This window comes from Podarcis liolepis, assembly GCF_965112155.1.
Source record: "Podarcis liolepis genome assembly, chromosome: 13".
Taxonomy (NCBI): Eukaryota; Metazoa; Chordata; class Lepidosauria; order Squamata; family Lacertidae; genus Podarcis; species Podarcis liolepis.
Window position 1 is genome coordinate 37,490,652 of NC_139573.1, and position 17,643 is coordinate 37,508,294.

Here is a 17,643-nt window from a genome sequence, read left to right on the forward strand (position 1 = left end):
TGTGTCCTCCTTATATTTTGCACATTCGTGACTTGCTACTTACTGCCAGATCTTCCTGCAAGCAAAACCTTTGCCCCGTATCGACCCAAGCCACAACTGCGTGTGACTTCCTGCTCCACCACAGCATCATATGACTTATCAAGGTCCTATGAAACTTGCACCTGCAGGTGTCAGCAGCTGCAGAGTGGCATCGCAGCCATTCCTTGCCTGGAACCCTACAGGTGCTACGGTTGGTAAGCCTAATCCGAAGCACATAACTCGGGTTGGTACATCAAATCTTAAAACTGGCTTGTGGCAAACCGTATTTTCTGAGCAGACTAATAGTGCCATCTGGAGCATCTGTGATTAGGCCAGTCCTCTGGCAGGCAGATAGCCTGCCTTTTATTCCGCTTGTTTCTGAACCTCTGCCTGGAGGTCCTCTCCTGGACCCAATCAGCTATCTGGCTGCTGAATTCTGCACTAGCTTCAATTTCTGCACAGCTTCCAGAGGCAGTCCTGGATCTAGTTTCAGTTTATTGGTTTTCATCCAGTCCATTACTGAGCGTAGACGCGTCTAGCGCATCCATTGTCACACCTGGGGATGTAAAGGAGAAGTAATGGTAAGTAAAGGGTAAAGGACGCCTGGAAGGTTAAGACCAGTCAAAGGCAACTATGGGGTTGTGGCGCTCATCTCGCTTTCAGGCCGAGGGAGCCGGCGTTTGTCCACAGACAGCTTTCTGGGTCATGTGGCCAGCATGACTAAACTGCTTCTGGCACAACAGAACACCATGACAGAAACCAGAGCGCATGGAAACACTGTTTACCTTTCCACCGCAACGGTACCTATTTATTTACTTGGAATGGCATGCTTTTGATCTGCTAGGTTGGCAGGAGCTGGGACAGAGCAACGGGAGCTCTTCCCGTCACGGGGATTTGAACCGCTGACCTTCTGATCGGCAAGCCCAAGAGGCTCAGTGGTTTAGACCAGTGTTTCCCAACCACTGTTCCGCGGCACACTAGTGTGCCGCGAGATGTTGCCTGGTGTGCCGCGGGAAAAATTAAAAAATTCGAAAGATTTTTTTTTTAAAAAGTCAAATTTTCGATTGGGGCGCCGTCACTAGATGACCCCTGGGGTTCCCTCCCTCCCTCCCTCTCTGCGCCTCCCTCCTCCTCCTCCTCCTCCTCCGGGGAGGCCCTTCCTGGCTCTCGGCCAAGGCTTGGCGGCTGCCACTCACTCACTCGCTCGCCCACCCGTCCCTCCATCCCTGTACCCGGCCTCTCCCCCTCCGTCCCCGGCGCGGGGGCTGCCGGGATCCGTAGTCCCCTCGCCCTTGGGCTCCGCGCCTGCGTGGGGTGCGCGAACTACGTTTCATCACCCGCTTTCTCCTCCAAGGAGCTCCCGGGGGCGCGCGTGGTTCTCCCCGTGTTATCCTCGCAACAACAGCCCTGCGAGGTGGGTCAGGCGAGTGGCCCAAGGGAGCACCCAGGGATTGTCCTGGCCAGGTGGGGTGATTTGAACCCTGCTCTCTGCCCGGTCTTCGTCCTCATTTAGCCCCCACATGTGCATGACTGTGCATGACTGAGGTTTTCCCCCCTCGTCTTGGCTATGGTGTGAGTCTGTCCTGTTAATTAATGGGGTTCTGCCTTCGGAGAAGAGGAGCAAGCCCTCAAGGAGGTGATTATCTAATTTGCTAGCAATTCATGTCCCTCCCGGCGTGACGCTGCGCGCTGACGTCACGGGGCTGTAATGGTGGTGTGCCTCGAGATTTTTTTCATGAAACAAGTGTGCCTTTGCCCAAAAAAGGTTGGGAAACACTGGTTTAGACCACAGCGCCACCCGTGCTGCATGCCACCAGCACATTGATAACAATGCAGTCCAACTTCCCCAGAGGACCCCAACCAGAATTTAAATTAGAACTTAGCATGGGGTATAAAATCAACCCTTGTGATAGCCCACCTTAGAGGACTCATTGGGCTGACCAAGACCCACCCTCAGGAGACACCCGTCTGCAAAGTAAGGCAGGATGACCTACTCCCAATTCAGATGGATAGCTCAGTTGGTTAGAGCATGGTGGTGATAAAGCCAAGGTTGCAGGTTCCATCCCCGTAATGGGGTTGGACAAGATGATCCTTGGGGTCCCTTCCAACTCTACTCGCTCTAGAAGAATACCAGGGTTGATGGTTTTTAAGGGATCAAGTAGAATCAACAAGGTCACATTCCCCATCTCTCTCCTGACAAAGGCAACCAAAGTAGTAGTGCCCTTTTCCAAAGCCAGACTTGGATCCCAATTGAAATGAATCTAGGAACTTGGTCTCATCCAAAAGAGCCTGGATCTAGTAAGGGTGATGGGAGTTGTAGTCCAAAACATCACCGGGGCTTGGAAGGCTGGCATATAGGGTACTTCAGGGGCTTCAGTCTTGTGTTCATTTTGTGGGGAAAGAGCTATGCAGAAAGACGACCTGTTGGTAGGAAAAGTCTCTCCATCCCACCAGCCCACCCCAATCTCTCTCAGGCCACTAAGAATTCATAGGGGGTCCTGCAATGCTGTGACTTTGCATACCACTTATTAGGAAGGAATTCCACTGTGTAGTTTTGCATCATGCAAAGCTGCTGTTCTTGCCTTGCCTTCCTTGCTTGTGGTTAATCTCATCCCTGGTGATGTAACAGGCACGGCTGGCTCAAGACATTTCAGCACCTGAGGCGAACCTCAAAATGGTGCCTCCCTCCCTGCCTGAGAAGATCTGCATCAAGGACAAGCAGAGGAGTGCGGAGAAAGACAACACCGACATTGGGATCTGATGACCTTGCCGCCTGAGGCAGTCGTCTCATCTTGCCTCATGGGTGGGGCGGCCCCAGTAACAGGATAACTTGGTAGCCCTGGAAAAACATGAAGACTTGCAAATCAAGGCTGCTAAGATCTTTTACAATGGGGAATTTGTAATCAAATATTTGGCAGGCTATTTTGAGTCAATATCAAAGCCTCACTATAGGAAAAACATGTGGAAAACAAATATTAACACAGAACACAGACTACCTTATTCCTTTTGTGTCTAGGCTGCTCTGCTATAATTGTGGGAATGTTCTGGGGTGCAGGAGAGGATATATTGACTAATTATATCCTTATCCAACTTGTGCTAACAAGTTCCCAAAATATCAGCAGAGTTTATAGACATTCCCCTTTTGTTCGCAACGGTAACGTGTGCACAGGTTCGCTAGAACCTCTATAATAATTACTCTGGTAATTTCCCCTTTGTTCCCTCTTAAAATACAAGACACAACACAGTCTTTATAAAAGTATAAAAGAGTTTACTCACGTTCTGTTCACAACATGATCCCAGAAGGCAGACAAGCTTAAAAAGGTTACATATACTTAGAATCTATCTTGTTGCAAGATAGACCTTATCTCCTCTCTTGGCTGAGAGCCAAAAGAGCATCTTTAGATGTTTCCTCATCGAAGGAAAATGGCAGAGAGAGAGAGTGGCTGCCTGCCCTGTGCTTTTGTCATTACCTCCCACAATAATTAGAAAGTACCGGTACTTTTTGAGTTGCCAGGAGGCTCTTGGCCTGACCCTGGGCTCATCTGCACCATCACAAATCTCGCTTCACACCTTGCCTGTTCCTGCATTTTTTGAACTAGGAACTACATGACATTTCTACTGTCCGGCTGCCATCTTGGGTGTTGTGGAGCAAAACGCCACTTTTATCCTCACTCGTAGTAGTGCAAAAAGGTTTTATAAAATGATAACAGGATGTTTTCCCTCATAATGTGTGTTTAGCCTATCAGTCTACCCAATGCTATTTTTTATATATCGAAAAAGAGGTGCTGGAATTCACCATGAACGCCTCCCTTGTTCTCTTATAATGACAATGGCACCCACCTGAGAGGTGCTGGAACTGAGTGCCAGTGAGTTCTGGCTAAAAAAAAAGCCATGAGACTACCAGTTGAGAAATGTCTGCAGGCCTGGAAGCTTTGTAAAAAAATTACCAATCATAATAACAATGGTTCAGGTCTCTAAGCAGAGCATAAGATTCAGCTCTCAGTATCGTTTAAAGAAGTCGTGGATTTTGTTGGAATTGTGGTTTGAGGTGCAGGTGTGGCAGAATTAAGCAATATATAGGGTTGTCAGGTCAGGAGCATCCCAGACCCCAAGGTTTAAGGGCCCAAACCTGAGAACTAAGGGTGGCCCCTGCGGATATCATTTACCACAGATCAGCACCTGAAAAGGAAGTCAGAGGCATTTGCAACATATGCTTCTTGTGAACCGCTCTATAGTTTGGTGGTCCCCCCCCCCCCGCTTTACTTTTCAAAAGAATATTTCTTAAATTTCTTTGATCGTAAAAACTAAAAAAAGATGAAGAAACCAATTAGATGCAAAGAACGAGAGTCACTAACAGGCTTAAGCCACCTCGGTGACTCCCCATTTAGGCGCATGACTGCGTATAGGCACTGCGCAGAGACATAAATATTTTGATTTTTTTTAAAAAAATAATGTTTATTAAAGTTTCACAAACAATGAAAAGTTTCAAAATTTAAACATAAGAAAGACTACAAAAATGAAAAAATACCAAAAACAAAACACATAAAAAATACACAATAAAAAACAGTTAACAAAAGAAGGTAAGGAAAAAAGGAAAGAAAAACCAAAAAAACAAACAAAGCAGAAAATAGATTAGTATTTTCATATCTTATACTTCATTCACTAGTTTCTTGACCTCCTCACACCTCCCATTTTGTATTCCAGTTCAAATATTAAATTCAGCAAGTCCTTACCCTCTAGCATTTATCCTCACTCAAGATATTAAACTATTATAAATATCAATTTTCCAGTTATCAATCCTTATTTACATTTTCTTAAAAATCTTTCTACCAATACCACTTATTTTCCATCAGACATCGTTTTAACATTCCTTAATTTTACAGTGCTTCTGCAAGTAGTCTTTAAATTTCTTCCAGTCTTCCTCCACCGACTCTTCTCCCTGGTCACGAATTCTACCACTCGTTTCTGCCAATTCCATGTAGTCCATATAAATAATTTGATTTAATTTGATTTAAACTGTGAAAAGGGTGCGAAAAGAGCCAGGAAAGCAGCTAGCAATCCCAGAAGCCTTTGCAACTGCAGTCCCAGAACCCTTTGCAGCAACCATTGAGGTCTGGGGAGAGTTTTGAAGGTTGGGAAAAGAGGTTTGGAGGGAATGTTTGTGGTGGAATTTGGGGTTTTTTTGGCGGAGTTTGACTGACAGCCACCACTGCCACCATTCATGCCCATCTGGTAAGTGCTGCTAGTACCCCCCCCCCACAAGGGTTTCCAGAGACTTAAGAGGTTGTTTGCAGGCTTGTTAGATGGCGTAAGTGGAATGTCGCCTGTACAGTTTCCTTTCTCCTGCATATATTTCCTTCACAGTATTTCCAGATTTTCAAGCTCCAAATGTCTATAGTCTAGTGCACATGGTATAAATAAATAAATGCTTCCCGTGTTTCCTCAAATGAGTCCTTTTATCTTTTGTCCCCTGGCTGCCGTTCGTTTTTGTGTTATTTTTTTCCTAAAATAGCACATGGCTGGCTATTTATTTATTTATTTATTTATTGCACCACTTGTCGATATTTACGTTCTGGCGCGTCTTCCAGCTCTGAGCTGCAGCCACTTGCTCTACAACTCCCCACCTCCCAACTAATAACCCCTCTTTTTCCTCAGCCGCTATGTCCGTTTGAGACTTCGAAGGCAGCCTGTAGCTAATGGCAACAGCTGGGGAGGCATCGCACAACCTCCCTAGGCCCTCACAATAATGGCAATTATGGCTTCTCTGCCATAATTTATTATTAAAAATATCTGCACCATGTGTACAAATGGGTGGGCGGATGTCACAGCATAAACTCAGGTATTTGACCTTCCGTTATCTGTCTCTGAAGGAAAAGGCAGAATGGACGCTACAAGTAGATGTATTTAGAAGTCTATTTATTTAGAAACTTAAAGCCCTGCAGTTCTCTTCATCGCTTTCGCGGCAAGTGGGGGTCGTGAGGCAGCCTTCAGAGAGCCCTACGGCATCCCCTCCAATATTTCTTCAATAACAACAACAATTTTACTACAGTATATAGATGACAAGCCATCTGACTGGGTTGCCCCAGCCACTCTGAGCAGCTCCCAACAAAAAATTAAAAACACAATAAAACATCAACCATTGAAAACTTCTCTGAATGGGGCTGCCTTCAGGTGTCTTCTAAAAGTCAAATAGTTCACATTGGACTGGGGGGAAGCATTCCTCAGGGCCAGGGCCAGATTTACGTATAAGCTAAACAAGCTATAGCTTAGGGCCCCACTCTCTTGGCCCCCCCCAAAAAAAACCCCTGGATGTACATTTCCAAAATATAAGATTAAAAACAAATAAAATAAAACCTACATACAGCAACAGTGTTTTGTGTTGTGTTGTGTAGGCTCCTATGATGTAAGAAATGGGCCCCGCCTGCTAACCTGCTCCCTAAAATATCACTGGTTTGCTCATTTCTATATATAGGGTGCCTACATTCTGCATGGACTGATTGCCTATTAGGTCCATAAATTACCATATATCGTATATTCAACACAAAAAACAGCAACAATTTGTTGTTGACAAAGGACAGCTGGACACACCGGTATAAAGGGCCCCATTACCTTCAGTAGCTTAGGGCCTCATCAAACCTAAACCCAGCCCTGCTCAGGGCAGGCACCACTATGGAGAAGGCCATCTGCCTGTTTCCAATGAAAATAGGGGCATCCTATTCCATCCATGTGGTGTGATGGGAGCAAAAATTGTCATGAACTTCATTCCCAAAGCCCATAACAAACTACAGCTCCCAGGATTCTTTGGGGGAAGCCATGGGTTTTAAACGTTTGGTGTGGATGTGATGCTAGTCCCAGGCAGTGTCCTCTGTGCTCATCCTTCTTTGCGCAAAGACCAGGCCTTCTCTCCCCATGTTCCCATGTCGAAGTCTTGTATGCATGTATCAAAACAGTAGTTATCTGCTGCTCGCCCTACCATTCTTGGATTAGGAGATGGCGGCTGTAGCTTCCTGGTGAGCTGTTGTGCTCCAGCTTTTCTTCTTGAGGATTAGCTCCTGTTACTTGCTAGGCCCCATGCTACAGTTCATTCATGTCCTAGTCCAGTGTTTCCCAAACTTTTTTGGGCAACGGCACACCTGTTTACTGAAAAAAATCTCGCGGCACACCACCATTAAAGCCCCGCCCCATGACGTCAGCGCGCAGCGTCACGCCGGGAGGGACGCACGAAAGTGAAAGTTTTTTCCCTCCCCCTTGCCGGGGAACCTCCAAGCTTTGGGGGTGGGAGGAGGCAGCAGAGCGAGGGACTGAGGGACGGCGGCAACTGAGGCGGCGGCTGTTGTGGTGGTGGCAGCGATAGCGGGCGGAGGAGGGGGCGGCCGCAGGGCTTGAGGAGCCGTCGCCGGGAGTTGCTGCTGCTGTTGTTGCTGCTGCTGCCCGGACATGCCGGCCTCCTCCTCCTCCGCTGTCTCGCGCTCCTCCCTTTTGCACGCGCTGCCCCGCCGCTCGGCACCACCACCGCGGAGCCGCCCCCGGCTCGACGCGGATCCTCGCCGCCGCCGCCTCTCACCGCCCGACTCGCCCGCCTCCCTCCCACGGCACACCAGCCAATGTCTCACGGCACAGTAGTGTGCCGCGGAACACCGGTTGGGAAACACTGTCCTAGTCATTCAATTCTTCTTCTTCTTCTTCTTCCGCCTCCTCCTTCTCTTCGCTTCACTTTGTGAAGAGAACTCACCAAAACATCCCCACGCTGTGACTAATTGTGTCACAGAAAACATCAAATAGGTGAATGAGCCACTTCTGCACCCATGGTAACAACTTCCAGAGACGGTTTGTTTTGCAGGAGAAATAGCAAAGAGTGTTGTGGCATCTTACAGACTGGGACATTTATTATGACCTGAGTTCACAAAAGCACCTGCCATGTGCTGATCTTTAAGGTGCCGCAAAGCTTTTCCTTACCATTTTCTTCCACACCCATCTTTTAAATGGCATTACCACGGAGGGGTTAGGAGTTGTTATTCAAGACTACAAATCCTCATTAAGCCTCTATGGTGAAATGACAATGTTTTTTTTCCTGGTAGGGCTCCAGAACATTTTGCAACTGCATGCTGGCAGAAATTCTACATGGCAAAGGGCAAGACGTTTTATGCATTTATTTCTTTATAACAATTTTTGTAATATCATAAAAAATATCAAAGCAGTTTCCAACAACTGTACACAAATAGGGACACACATACAAAAAAACAACAACATCCAGGTTAAAAAACCCCAGACATACCAGAGAACATTAACTATGAAATATTTTCTTAGTTGCCTGCATAAGCCTAGTGTCACAGAAAAGTTTTCAGCAAACGTTGAAAGATTACATCAAAAGGCACCCGCTGCATTCATGCAGTTGAAAGCACATTTTGTGGTGGTTTTGTTACTTGTGGTTTCGTATTTACTCCTGCCATTTTTGTCGTGCATAGATGCCCTTCTCCAGGCTATGTATCCACAGGAAGCTCTGGTCAAGACAGGATGCATCTTGCAGGTGTCACTCACCTGTTTACTTGGCTGTATGATTTGTCCTGGCCCAGGGCAGATTTTGTGGTGAGCAACCCCACTTATTCCATTTTAAAAAATAATTTCAAGATGTCACCATCATTTATGAGCATTCTGCAAGCCAAATGACCCTGACTGAATAACTTTATTGTTGTGATTTGAAGGGGTGAGTCCCCAGTCGTGGAGATTTACAATATACAATGCAATACATTTGGGAGTTCAGGGACATGCAAGCTTTAGAGTTGAGGGGCATTTTGCCTTTATTTTTAGTGCTTTGGCCTACATTGGCTCCCAGTATGTTTCCAAGCACAATTCCAAGTGTTGGTGCTGACCTTTAAAGCCCTAAACGGCCTCGGCCCAGTATACCTGAAGGAGCTTCTCCACCCCCATCATTCACCCGGACACAGGTCCAGCGCTGAGGGCCTTCTGGCTGTTCCCTCACTCTGAGAAGCGAGGTTACAGAGAACCAGGCAGAGGGCCTTCTCGGTAGTGGCACCCGCCCTGTGGAATGCCCTCCCATCGGATGTCAAGGAAATAAAGAACTACCTGGCTTTTAGAAGACATCTGAAGGCAGCCCTGTTTAGGGAAGTTTTTAATGCTTGACGTTTTATTGTGTTTTTAATATTCTGTTGGGAGCCGCCCAGAGTGGCTGGGGAAACCCAGCCAGATGGGCAGGGTATTTAATATTATTATTATGGAATGGGGAACTTGTAACCAACTCCAGGACCACGCTTTATTATTTATTGCTAGCTTGGCCAGAAATAAAGAACAGATTAAGGAAGTGACAGTGTTCCCCTTTTGAGTCTCAGGGAAATGAAAGAGTCTGGGGCCAAATACAACGTAAAGGCCTTGCAGAAAGGAAACTCTAATTTTACGACACCCTGTTGATGTCTTTTGATCCAAGTTGTCTGCTAAGGAGAGCATTTCCTCCCCACCCCTGTTTTTTAAAGCTCAAGTGTTGATCCTGCCCATTTAAGGTGCTGGATCCAACCCGGAAACCAGTTTCACACAAGACAAACGTGGATATGAGCATCTTTCCCACTTGTATCACATGGGACAGCAACTGCGAAGCGCAGGTGTTGCAGGCCGGTTTAGGCGCAAATTGGTTTAAGCCAAATATGCGAAAATGCCTCAAGACTTCCCTTTTCTATTTTTGCATTCATTTCTCACTGAACAGCATTGCATGGCTATGCTCCCAACTGGCCACCAGAGGGCAGGCGCTCCCCCTGTTTCATCCACCTCCTTTGCTTCTCTGTCTCTCCCCCTCCCTCCCATTCCAAGCCCTGCTCAGCTGAGCTTTGACAGTTTCTTGCTGCAGCCCCCAAATGCTGGGTTTTCTGCCAGTCGAATTCCGTCACAGACCAGGAAGAATCTTGCGGGATCTGCTCATTCCTCGCCAGGAGCCTGGAGGTGGCAACTGCTGAGAGAGAGGGAGCCCGGGAGCCAAGGGGAGAAACTGCTTGGGGAGGCAGAGCGGAAAGTTCTTGCCAAGAAAAGGTGGCGCTTTGGAGGGTCACAGGGATGCACCCTGAATCGCTGAAGATTTCGTGGGGAGCCCTCGTCCTGCTCTGGCTGCTGCAGGAGGAGGCTGTGGGGTCAGCAAAGGAGAGGCGAGCAGCAGGTACCACCCACACCTTCCCGGGGACACTGCCACCCTCGTGTGACACTGTGTGCCAAGTGTGGACAGAAGTGGGGTGAATGCCAGGGATGTGTATGGCAGAGAGCATGCGTGGGGGGGTGTAGCTGTGAGTGGAACAGGGGTCCGGGCATGCTCAGGCAGCTTGAGAAGAGGTGTGAGCATGCAAGGGGAGGCAATGGCGAATAGGGAGCAGATCTGTGAAGGTGCATAGACAGGTGTGCAAAATCAGGATCAAATGTGCTAAGGTGATGTGCAAGCCTGTTAGCATTTGTGAGCATGATGGATGTTGTGCTGGGTGGGCATAGGGGTGAGGGAGTACATGATTCAGTATATGCACAAGTGTACCAAAATTATTTGGACCTACGAACAGAGTAAGTGCATGCCAGACAGGTATATTATCAGTATATGAAAGTCCTCCATCCGTGCAAAAACACATGCGTGTGCATTCAGATGGTAGTGCTCACAGCAATGAGTGTGAGCAGGTGTTCTGGTGCCCGTGTGTGCACTTGGTCGCGGCTGTGCACCACAATTCTGCACAATTCTTGTGCGCACAGCCTCACAATGTTCCTGCGTAGCACTGTGCACATCAAATCGCCCGTGTGCTTCTGGCAATTTTGCACCGGTTTTGTAAACGGTTCGACGTGGTTTGCCAGGTTCAGCCAATTTTGTAAAGGCTTCCTTTTCTTCAGGTTCTTTTGGGTTGCGCTGTCCACATGCGTTGGAAAATCCAGCATGCCGTGCTTAAACCCGCAGCAGGAGCCCACTGGGATTGGCTTCGCCGTGTGAATCACCCTTTTGAACAAGCATGTGGCAGGGAGGTTGCCTCCAAATGTTTCATCTGCAGAGCTGCTGCACAGACTCACCCCTTGGCAATTGGTCTCCTGCTTACAGCCTTTGCCCCAGGATACCCATTGGAAGAAAGTGGTTTTGTGTATTTGGGGCAGAACCTGGCTGTGCACGACACTGATTGGCTGGGGGCTTAAATGACAAGCCCACCTCCACTGGAGCAGAATATATATCAGATCCATGCAGAGATTTAAGACACATACAATATATTATTTCTAAAAGGCAGGCAGCCCACCTGATTCAACGATAAGCATTGTAGGGAGACTTCTTTTTATGTTCTTCTATCCTGACGTTTGCCAGGATGTCTTGCACTTGTATGTATAGCAGAATATAAAAGTCCATGCATGTGTGCCAGTGATCCCGTTATATGTATGTTTGTGTACTTCTGTCAGCCTAGTGAGTTTATGCAAAGAACCAGGTGCCGTTGCGTGTGACAACGATGGCAACCACCAACTCCCATCTATGTGGCATTTCAGATCGATGTTACAAAACTGCCCAGCTAAATTCGCTGTGGGTGGTGAGAAATGGCAGCCGGCGCCTGTAATGAATCACTGAGATGAGCGGTTCATTAAGACCACAGTTTGGGCTAAAGGCAAAGTTGCTGGCCTGAAATGCAAGAGTCGTGCTGGCTGCCCTGAGGGGAACGCGCCGGTTTCCTCGCTGCTTTTGCACGTGCACGGAAGCAAAAGTGCAGAAGCGTCTACTTGGGCACTTTTCAGCAGGTGTGAATGGGGACCAGTTCCTCTGTGCATGAAAGCAGGATTCAGGCATGTCGGTGCAGCGACAGAGATGGTGCATCTGTTCCCTCCTGTGTGCGTGTGTGGCAGTAAACAGGTTTGCACTGTGCACACAGCGACAAGAAGTGTGAATTCACTGCCTCGAGATGTACTGTGACAGCCAAGAGGTGTAGATGGCTTTAAAATGGGGTTGTTGAAGGCAATGGATTTATAGTCCTTACCATTTCACCTGCTGGTTGTATCTGTAGTTTGGGCGTTTTTTTAATGGCTGTTTTTGTGCTTTAATTGTGAACTGCTCCAAGAGCACAAAAGGGATGCAACTGCAGGATAACTAAATGGGACCCTCAAGGTTCAAATGCAGTATTCCCTGAATACCAGTTGCTGGGTGGGTGTTAGACTCATAGACTCATCAAGTTGGAAGGGCCCCTAAGCACCATCCAGTCCAGTGGTTCTCAACCTGTGGGTCCCCAGATGTTGTTGGACTACAACTCCCATCATCCCTGAGCTCTGGCCTTGCTAGCTAGGGGTGATGGGAGTTGTAGTTCAACAACGTCTGGGGACCCACAGGTTGAGAAAGGCTGAACCCTGCAGTGCAGGAATGCTGCCCACAGCTGTCCCTGGGTGGGCTTGAACCACCAACCTTCTGGTTAGCAGCCAGGCGCACTAACCCATTGTGCCACAGGATTAGGGGAGTGAAAGGCAACCCGTAGCAGTGGGAAATTGCCTCCAAGCTCTGCTTTACAGAGGCATCTGAGTGATCACTATTGGAAACAGGATGTGAGGCTGCATGGGTTCTTGCACTGATCCAGGAAGGCTTTCCTTATGTTCTCAAATTGTGGGAGCTCCTATGGATGTATTGAACTGAGCCATCATAGAGCGGAAAGGTGTCGTAGACATGTAGACATCCCATGTTGCATTCACAAGGAGAATGCAAGGAGAAACGATACACACATTTTTGAACACACAGCCCTCCCAAAAAAGACAGTCTTGTGGCAGCTTTAAGATTCATTGTGACATACTGTTTTGAGGACTAGAGTCCACTTGATCTGATGGATAAAGCGCTGTTCTCAGTCAGTGTGTATGAGCAGTAGGGCCAAAAGGCAGTGAAATGCAAGGGGGAAATTTGTGACTTGCCATATGCAGAACCAAGATATATATATAACATGCCCTCCCAACATTTCTCCGATGAAAATAGGATGTTGTTGTTGTTGTTGTTGTTGTACCCTGCCCCTCTGACTGGGTTGCCCCAGCCAGTCTGGGTGGCTTCCAACATATATAAAAACATAATTAAACATTAAACATTAAAAAACTTTCCTATGCAGGGCTGCCTTCAGATGTCTCCTAAAAGTTGTATGGTTACTTATCTCCTTGGCTGGGGGCAGGGGGGGGGTGTCGCATAACTCCAAACCATTCAACATTTCTCCAATAAAAATAGGGACGTCTTAACGAAAAGCATGACATTCCAGGATCAGGTCAGAAACCGGGAAAGGTTCTGTAAATCTGGGACTGTCCCTGGAAAATAGTGACCCTGGGAGGGTCTGATATAATGTAAGAACAGATTGAACAGTTCACAGAAGCCGTTGTAATTTAGCTATGCTTTGTTATACTAGTTTCCCATGAGTAGAAGGAAAGAAGCCCACAGTTCTGATTAGGTCCGGACTGAGTCTAATCAAATTTGCTGATATGCTTCTTGGGTTGAAGAATGAGGACTTTGAGGTCAGCAGCAGGATGTCCTGAGATGCTGAAATGCCCTCCTATATGAATGTTACCCTTGAAAACGAAAGATCTGTGTCTATTTATTTCTTTATTTGCACAGAGACAGACCTGTTTGTCCGACATAGACAGCAGAAAGGCACTGTTGGCAGGTGATGCCATTTTTCCTGTTTTGGGATGAAAGGGCGAATGAGACCCTGATGGTATGGAGGATGTTATTAGCTCCTGAAATAGCGCTGGCATCTGGGTTAATTACATAGCCTTGCCCCTGAATTTGTATCTCTGCTAGGTGTTTTGTTGCGGTTAGTGAATTAATAACCAGTTTAGATCAGGAGAGCTGCCTTTAACTGAGAACAGACTCACCATCCAAGGACTGTGTGAGAGAAACCTCATTTTCCTGTGAATGAGCTACAGACACAATTGATGATACAGTGGAACAGTTTTAGCTGGGAGCTTATTATTATTATTTTTATTAAATTTATATGCCACCCTTCATTTAGAGACCACAGCTTTAGGGGACAACAGGCCACACACTGTCACTTTATTTTCTAGGCCTGCCTTCCTCTAGGGCAGAGATTTTGAACCTTTTTGAGTCCACGGCTGCCTTGACCAACTACATTCTTTCTGCAGCACCCCTGTGGGGCTTAGGAGCCCAGTTATGTCAATCCTTGCCTGCAGAGCGGCAGCCTCTCACCCTTTCTCCATCACCCTCCCTTGTGGAGTGTTCCCCCAGCCTCCTCTCCCCTCTCCTTGGGAGTCCCCAGGTAGCCACCCCTGTCTCTGAGCTGCCCACCCCAAAGACAGGTGCTTCCTCACACTGCCCCACAGGGGCCTGGGACTTGTCTGTCCATCCCCAACAGCAAAGGCTGGTGGACTGGCTGGCTGGCTGGGCACCCTCACCTGCTTGCTTCAGCTCCTGGCAACCAGCACCCCCTGGCCAGCTCCAGAGGCACAATTTGCCTGCGGAGCTTGTAGCCAGGGCTGCTGCATCAAACAGCTGTGCAAGCTTTTGGGAGGCAGAGACGCGAGAGGCCATCAGAAGAGGGAGGGAAGGAAAGAGGGACAGGAGCCAGTGTTGCCCATGGCTCCTCTGACCATCATTCAAGGCACCCCAGGGTGCCACGGCACACTGGTTGAAAACCACTGATCTAGGGAATTCGTGCCTGACTTGCTAGGAATTCTTTAGATTCTTTGCTGGGGATTGGGGTCCCTTCCAATTCTACAGTTCCATGGTTCTACTGTATAACTTTTAGGATATGTTCGCATTAGGGGCTTAAAACACAGTGAGGTTGTCCCCGCCTGCATTTCAAGTCGCATTTGCACAGTATTGTTGTACAGAGAGGAGGAGGAGGAGATGTTTTCACCTGACGCACATAACTTGGATTATTTCCCTGTCTCTGCAATTCCATGCTGAACTCATATTCACGAAGCTTCCTTCTGTTCATATGTGCACAAAGGCTTAAATACGAAGTGAACACAGCTTAAGTTTTCTAGGCCAGTTGAAGCTGGTTTCAGGGAGGAAACCCACACCAAACAGTCGCATTTCTCAAGAAACTACAGGATTGGGGCTAATGGTGTGTGTATGCTGCTTCAAAAGCTAGCCGTGGGAACATACGGGAGAAAGCGGCAATGCGTTCATACCCATGGAAACTTCGGAACAGCTCATGGATGACATCCCCTACTTGCATCTTCTCTCTGAAATAGGCAAACCAGATGAATCATCCTTCTAGCTCTGCCTTTATTTTTAAGATTTCCAGCTATTAGAAGTGTCAGAGCCTGCCCCATGAGACAGCTGTCGGAGAAATGGACCTTGCTGGGTTCAAGACAAAGATAGATATAGCTAGGAAGACAATTTATTTGTCATTTTTCCCCCTTCTGATGCCTTGTGGTTGAGTCACACATTCATTTCTTTGAGTGGCAGCCTCGGGCCTGTAGCCAAAGAGTTTGTGGTGCGAGGATCTAACAGGGATGGAAATCAATGCAGAGCAGCCAGAACAACAAACAGAAAGATGTGTTTTACTGTTATTTAATTCTATCACTTCTTAGTGAGCAATTGAGGAGAATACTGTCTGCGAGCTTTTCTTTATGACCCCGTAAATTAAAAGCATGGAGACTCACAGCCTTGATATGAAAGCTAAGAATTCAAGGAGAGGGAACTCACATAGTCTTAAGGAGGAAGAGGCCTCCGCAAGCCCCCAGCCTCTGCAAGGGCTGCAAACCTGGAGAGCCTGTTTCCTACTGACTTTCTGTTGTTTGAGCTTGCACGAAGTTTAATCCTCTTCTCGGTATCCCATCACTCATCCACATTTTGGGTGGTTTCTGGTAAGATGTCCTGAACAAAGGTATCTACTAGGTTTCACTGAGGCTGCATACACACTGCAAGGTAAAAGGTAAATGTCAGGTGATGGTGTGGTTGCTCGAGAGCAAACAGGCAAGACTCCAACCTGTCTTTTCCAGGCTTTATTATCTGTACAAACTATCTTACAGTGCAGAGCGTCACAAGTCCATGTCTGCTCAGTCGCCAGCAGAATCTGGGAGTGGGCGGTCCGTATACCTTCCCCAGCATAACAGTCGTGTGACCCCCATCCTTCTCCTCCTCTCTCTGTACGCAAACCTACTGCGCAACGTGGGCGCTGGCAAAGGGGGACTTGCCTCCCGTCCCCTTTGCTCAGGCTCGGTGTTGAGGCTCTCCCTAGCATCTTCTGTTCCCTGTGCCCCTTCTTCACTGGAGGCGGGGCTTCTCTCCTAGCCAGAGGAAGAACTGCTTCGCAAGATCTTCGGAGGCTCCCTGTAACACAACTGCTCTTCCACCTCTTGCCTCTGAGCTGATGGCAGTTCCCTGACAGTAAAGGTAAAGGACCCCTGGACGGTTAAGTCCAGTCAAAGGTGACGGTGGGTTGCAGCACCCATCTTGCTTTCAGGCCAAGGGAGCCAGTGTTTGTCCACAGACAGCTTTCCGAGTCATGTGGCCAGCACGACTAAACTGCTTCTGGCGCAACGGGACACCGGGATGGAAACCAGAGCGCACGGAAACGCCGATTACCTTCCCGCCACAGCGGCACCTATTTATCTACTTGCACAGGCGTGCTCTCGAACTGCTATGTTGGCAGGAGCTGGGACAGAGCAGCGGGAGCTCACCCTGTCACGCAGATTCGAACCGCTGACCTTCCGATCGACAAGCCCAAGAGGCTCAATGGTTTAGACCACAGCGCCACGCACGTCCCTTTTATACACACTGCAAGCACACTCAAAGCAGCCCCCTCCCAAAGGATCCTGCGAGCTGTAGTTTACCCCCTCAAAGAGCTACAATTCTCAGCTCCCTTAACAAACTGCGGCTCCCAGGATTCTCTTGGGGCTGGGTGATATCCTTTGAAGGCACTTTAAAGGTATGGTGTGCACTCAGCCTGAGGTTCAGTGCATGATGCTGCTATCCCATTGCCAGTCACGAAGCAAGATACAGCTGCCAATCTAGTCAGCTTCAGCCACTGTGTACACATGCCATCTTATCCTACAATCAATGGATGCTGAGCACTTGTTTTTTCGTACGTGGTCCACATGCAATCTAGGTGTGATGTATTTTTGTGTTTTTACGCTGTGAACCGCCCTGTGGTCCTCGGATGAAGGGCAGATAGAAGAAGAAGAAGAAGAAGAAGAAGAAGAAGAAGAAGAAGAAGAAGAAGAAGAAGAAGAATCTATTGCATTTTTTTGCCCCTGAAAAGTGCTTTGGAGAAACTGGTTTCAATCTAAAAATAAAAGTCCATTGTAGGTAGATTCCCACATTAACCTGCAGTGTGTCCATTTGAAAACACCACTTTCTCCTTTGTTCGCCTAGGGAGAGGAAAAGGTGTGGATAACCTAATCAAGGGGCGGACTTTCAAATGCATATTGATTAACCACACCTGGCATTGTGGGTGGCAGGATCTAATGATTCCGGAATGAGAAAAAAAACTACATTTTTCGGCTGCAGATGGGTTAGTGAGTCTGTTTTCAGCTTCTGTGTGGCAGATTGCAGTCAAAGCCAACAAGGCATATTCTTGCTGGTTAATAAGCTTAGGGTCAACTGACCACAGAGCTGTATTGCTGATGGGCAGAGACTCAGACTAAATAAATGTAACTAGGGGGACGACTATCATATAATTGTTCATCGCCTAA

The 17,643-nt window shown here is 47.7% G+C and overlaps 1 protein-coding gene across 6 annotated transcripts in view; it reads left to right on the top strand.

Moving 5' to 3' along the window:
• The first annotated feature begins 5,066 nt into the window (after window positions 1-5,066).
• PLXDC1 (plexin domain containing 1) overlaps window positions 5,067-17,643 on the top strand; it is a 66,337-nt gene continuing 53,760 nt past the window's right edge. For 2 of the 6 annotated variants that reach the window (XM_083469960.1, XM_083469962.1), the window contains exon 1: window positions 9,838-10,177. In XM_083469960.1, the coding sequence (XP_083326086.1) occupies window positions 10,078-10,177 (100 nt within the window). In that variant the 5' untranslated portion in view covers window positions 9,838-10,077. Of the gene's footprint in view, window positions 5,251-8,483; window positions 8,605-9,837; window positions 10,178-10,339; window positions 10,399-17,643 lie in introns of those variants that run through there. The other 4 variants (XM_083469961.1, XM_083469964.1, XM_083469965.1 and 1 more) reach the window with 4 other exon arrangements.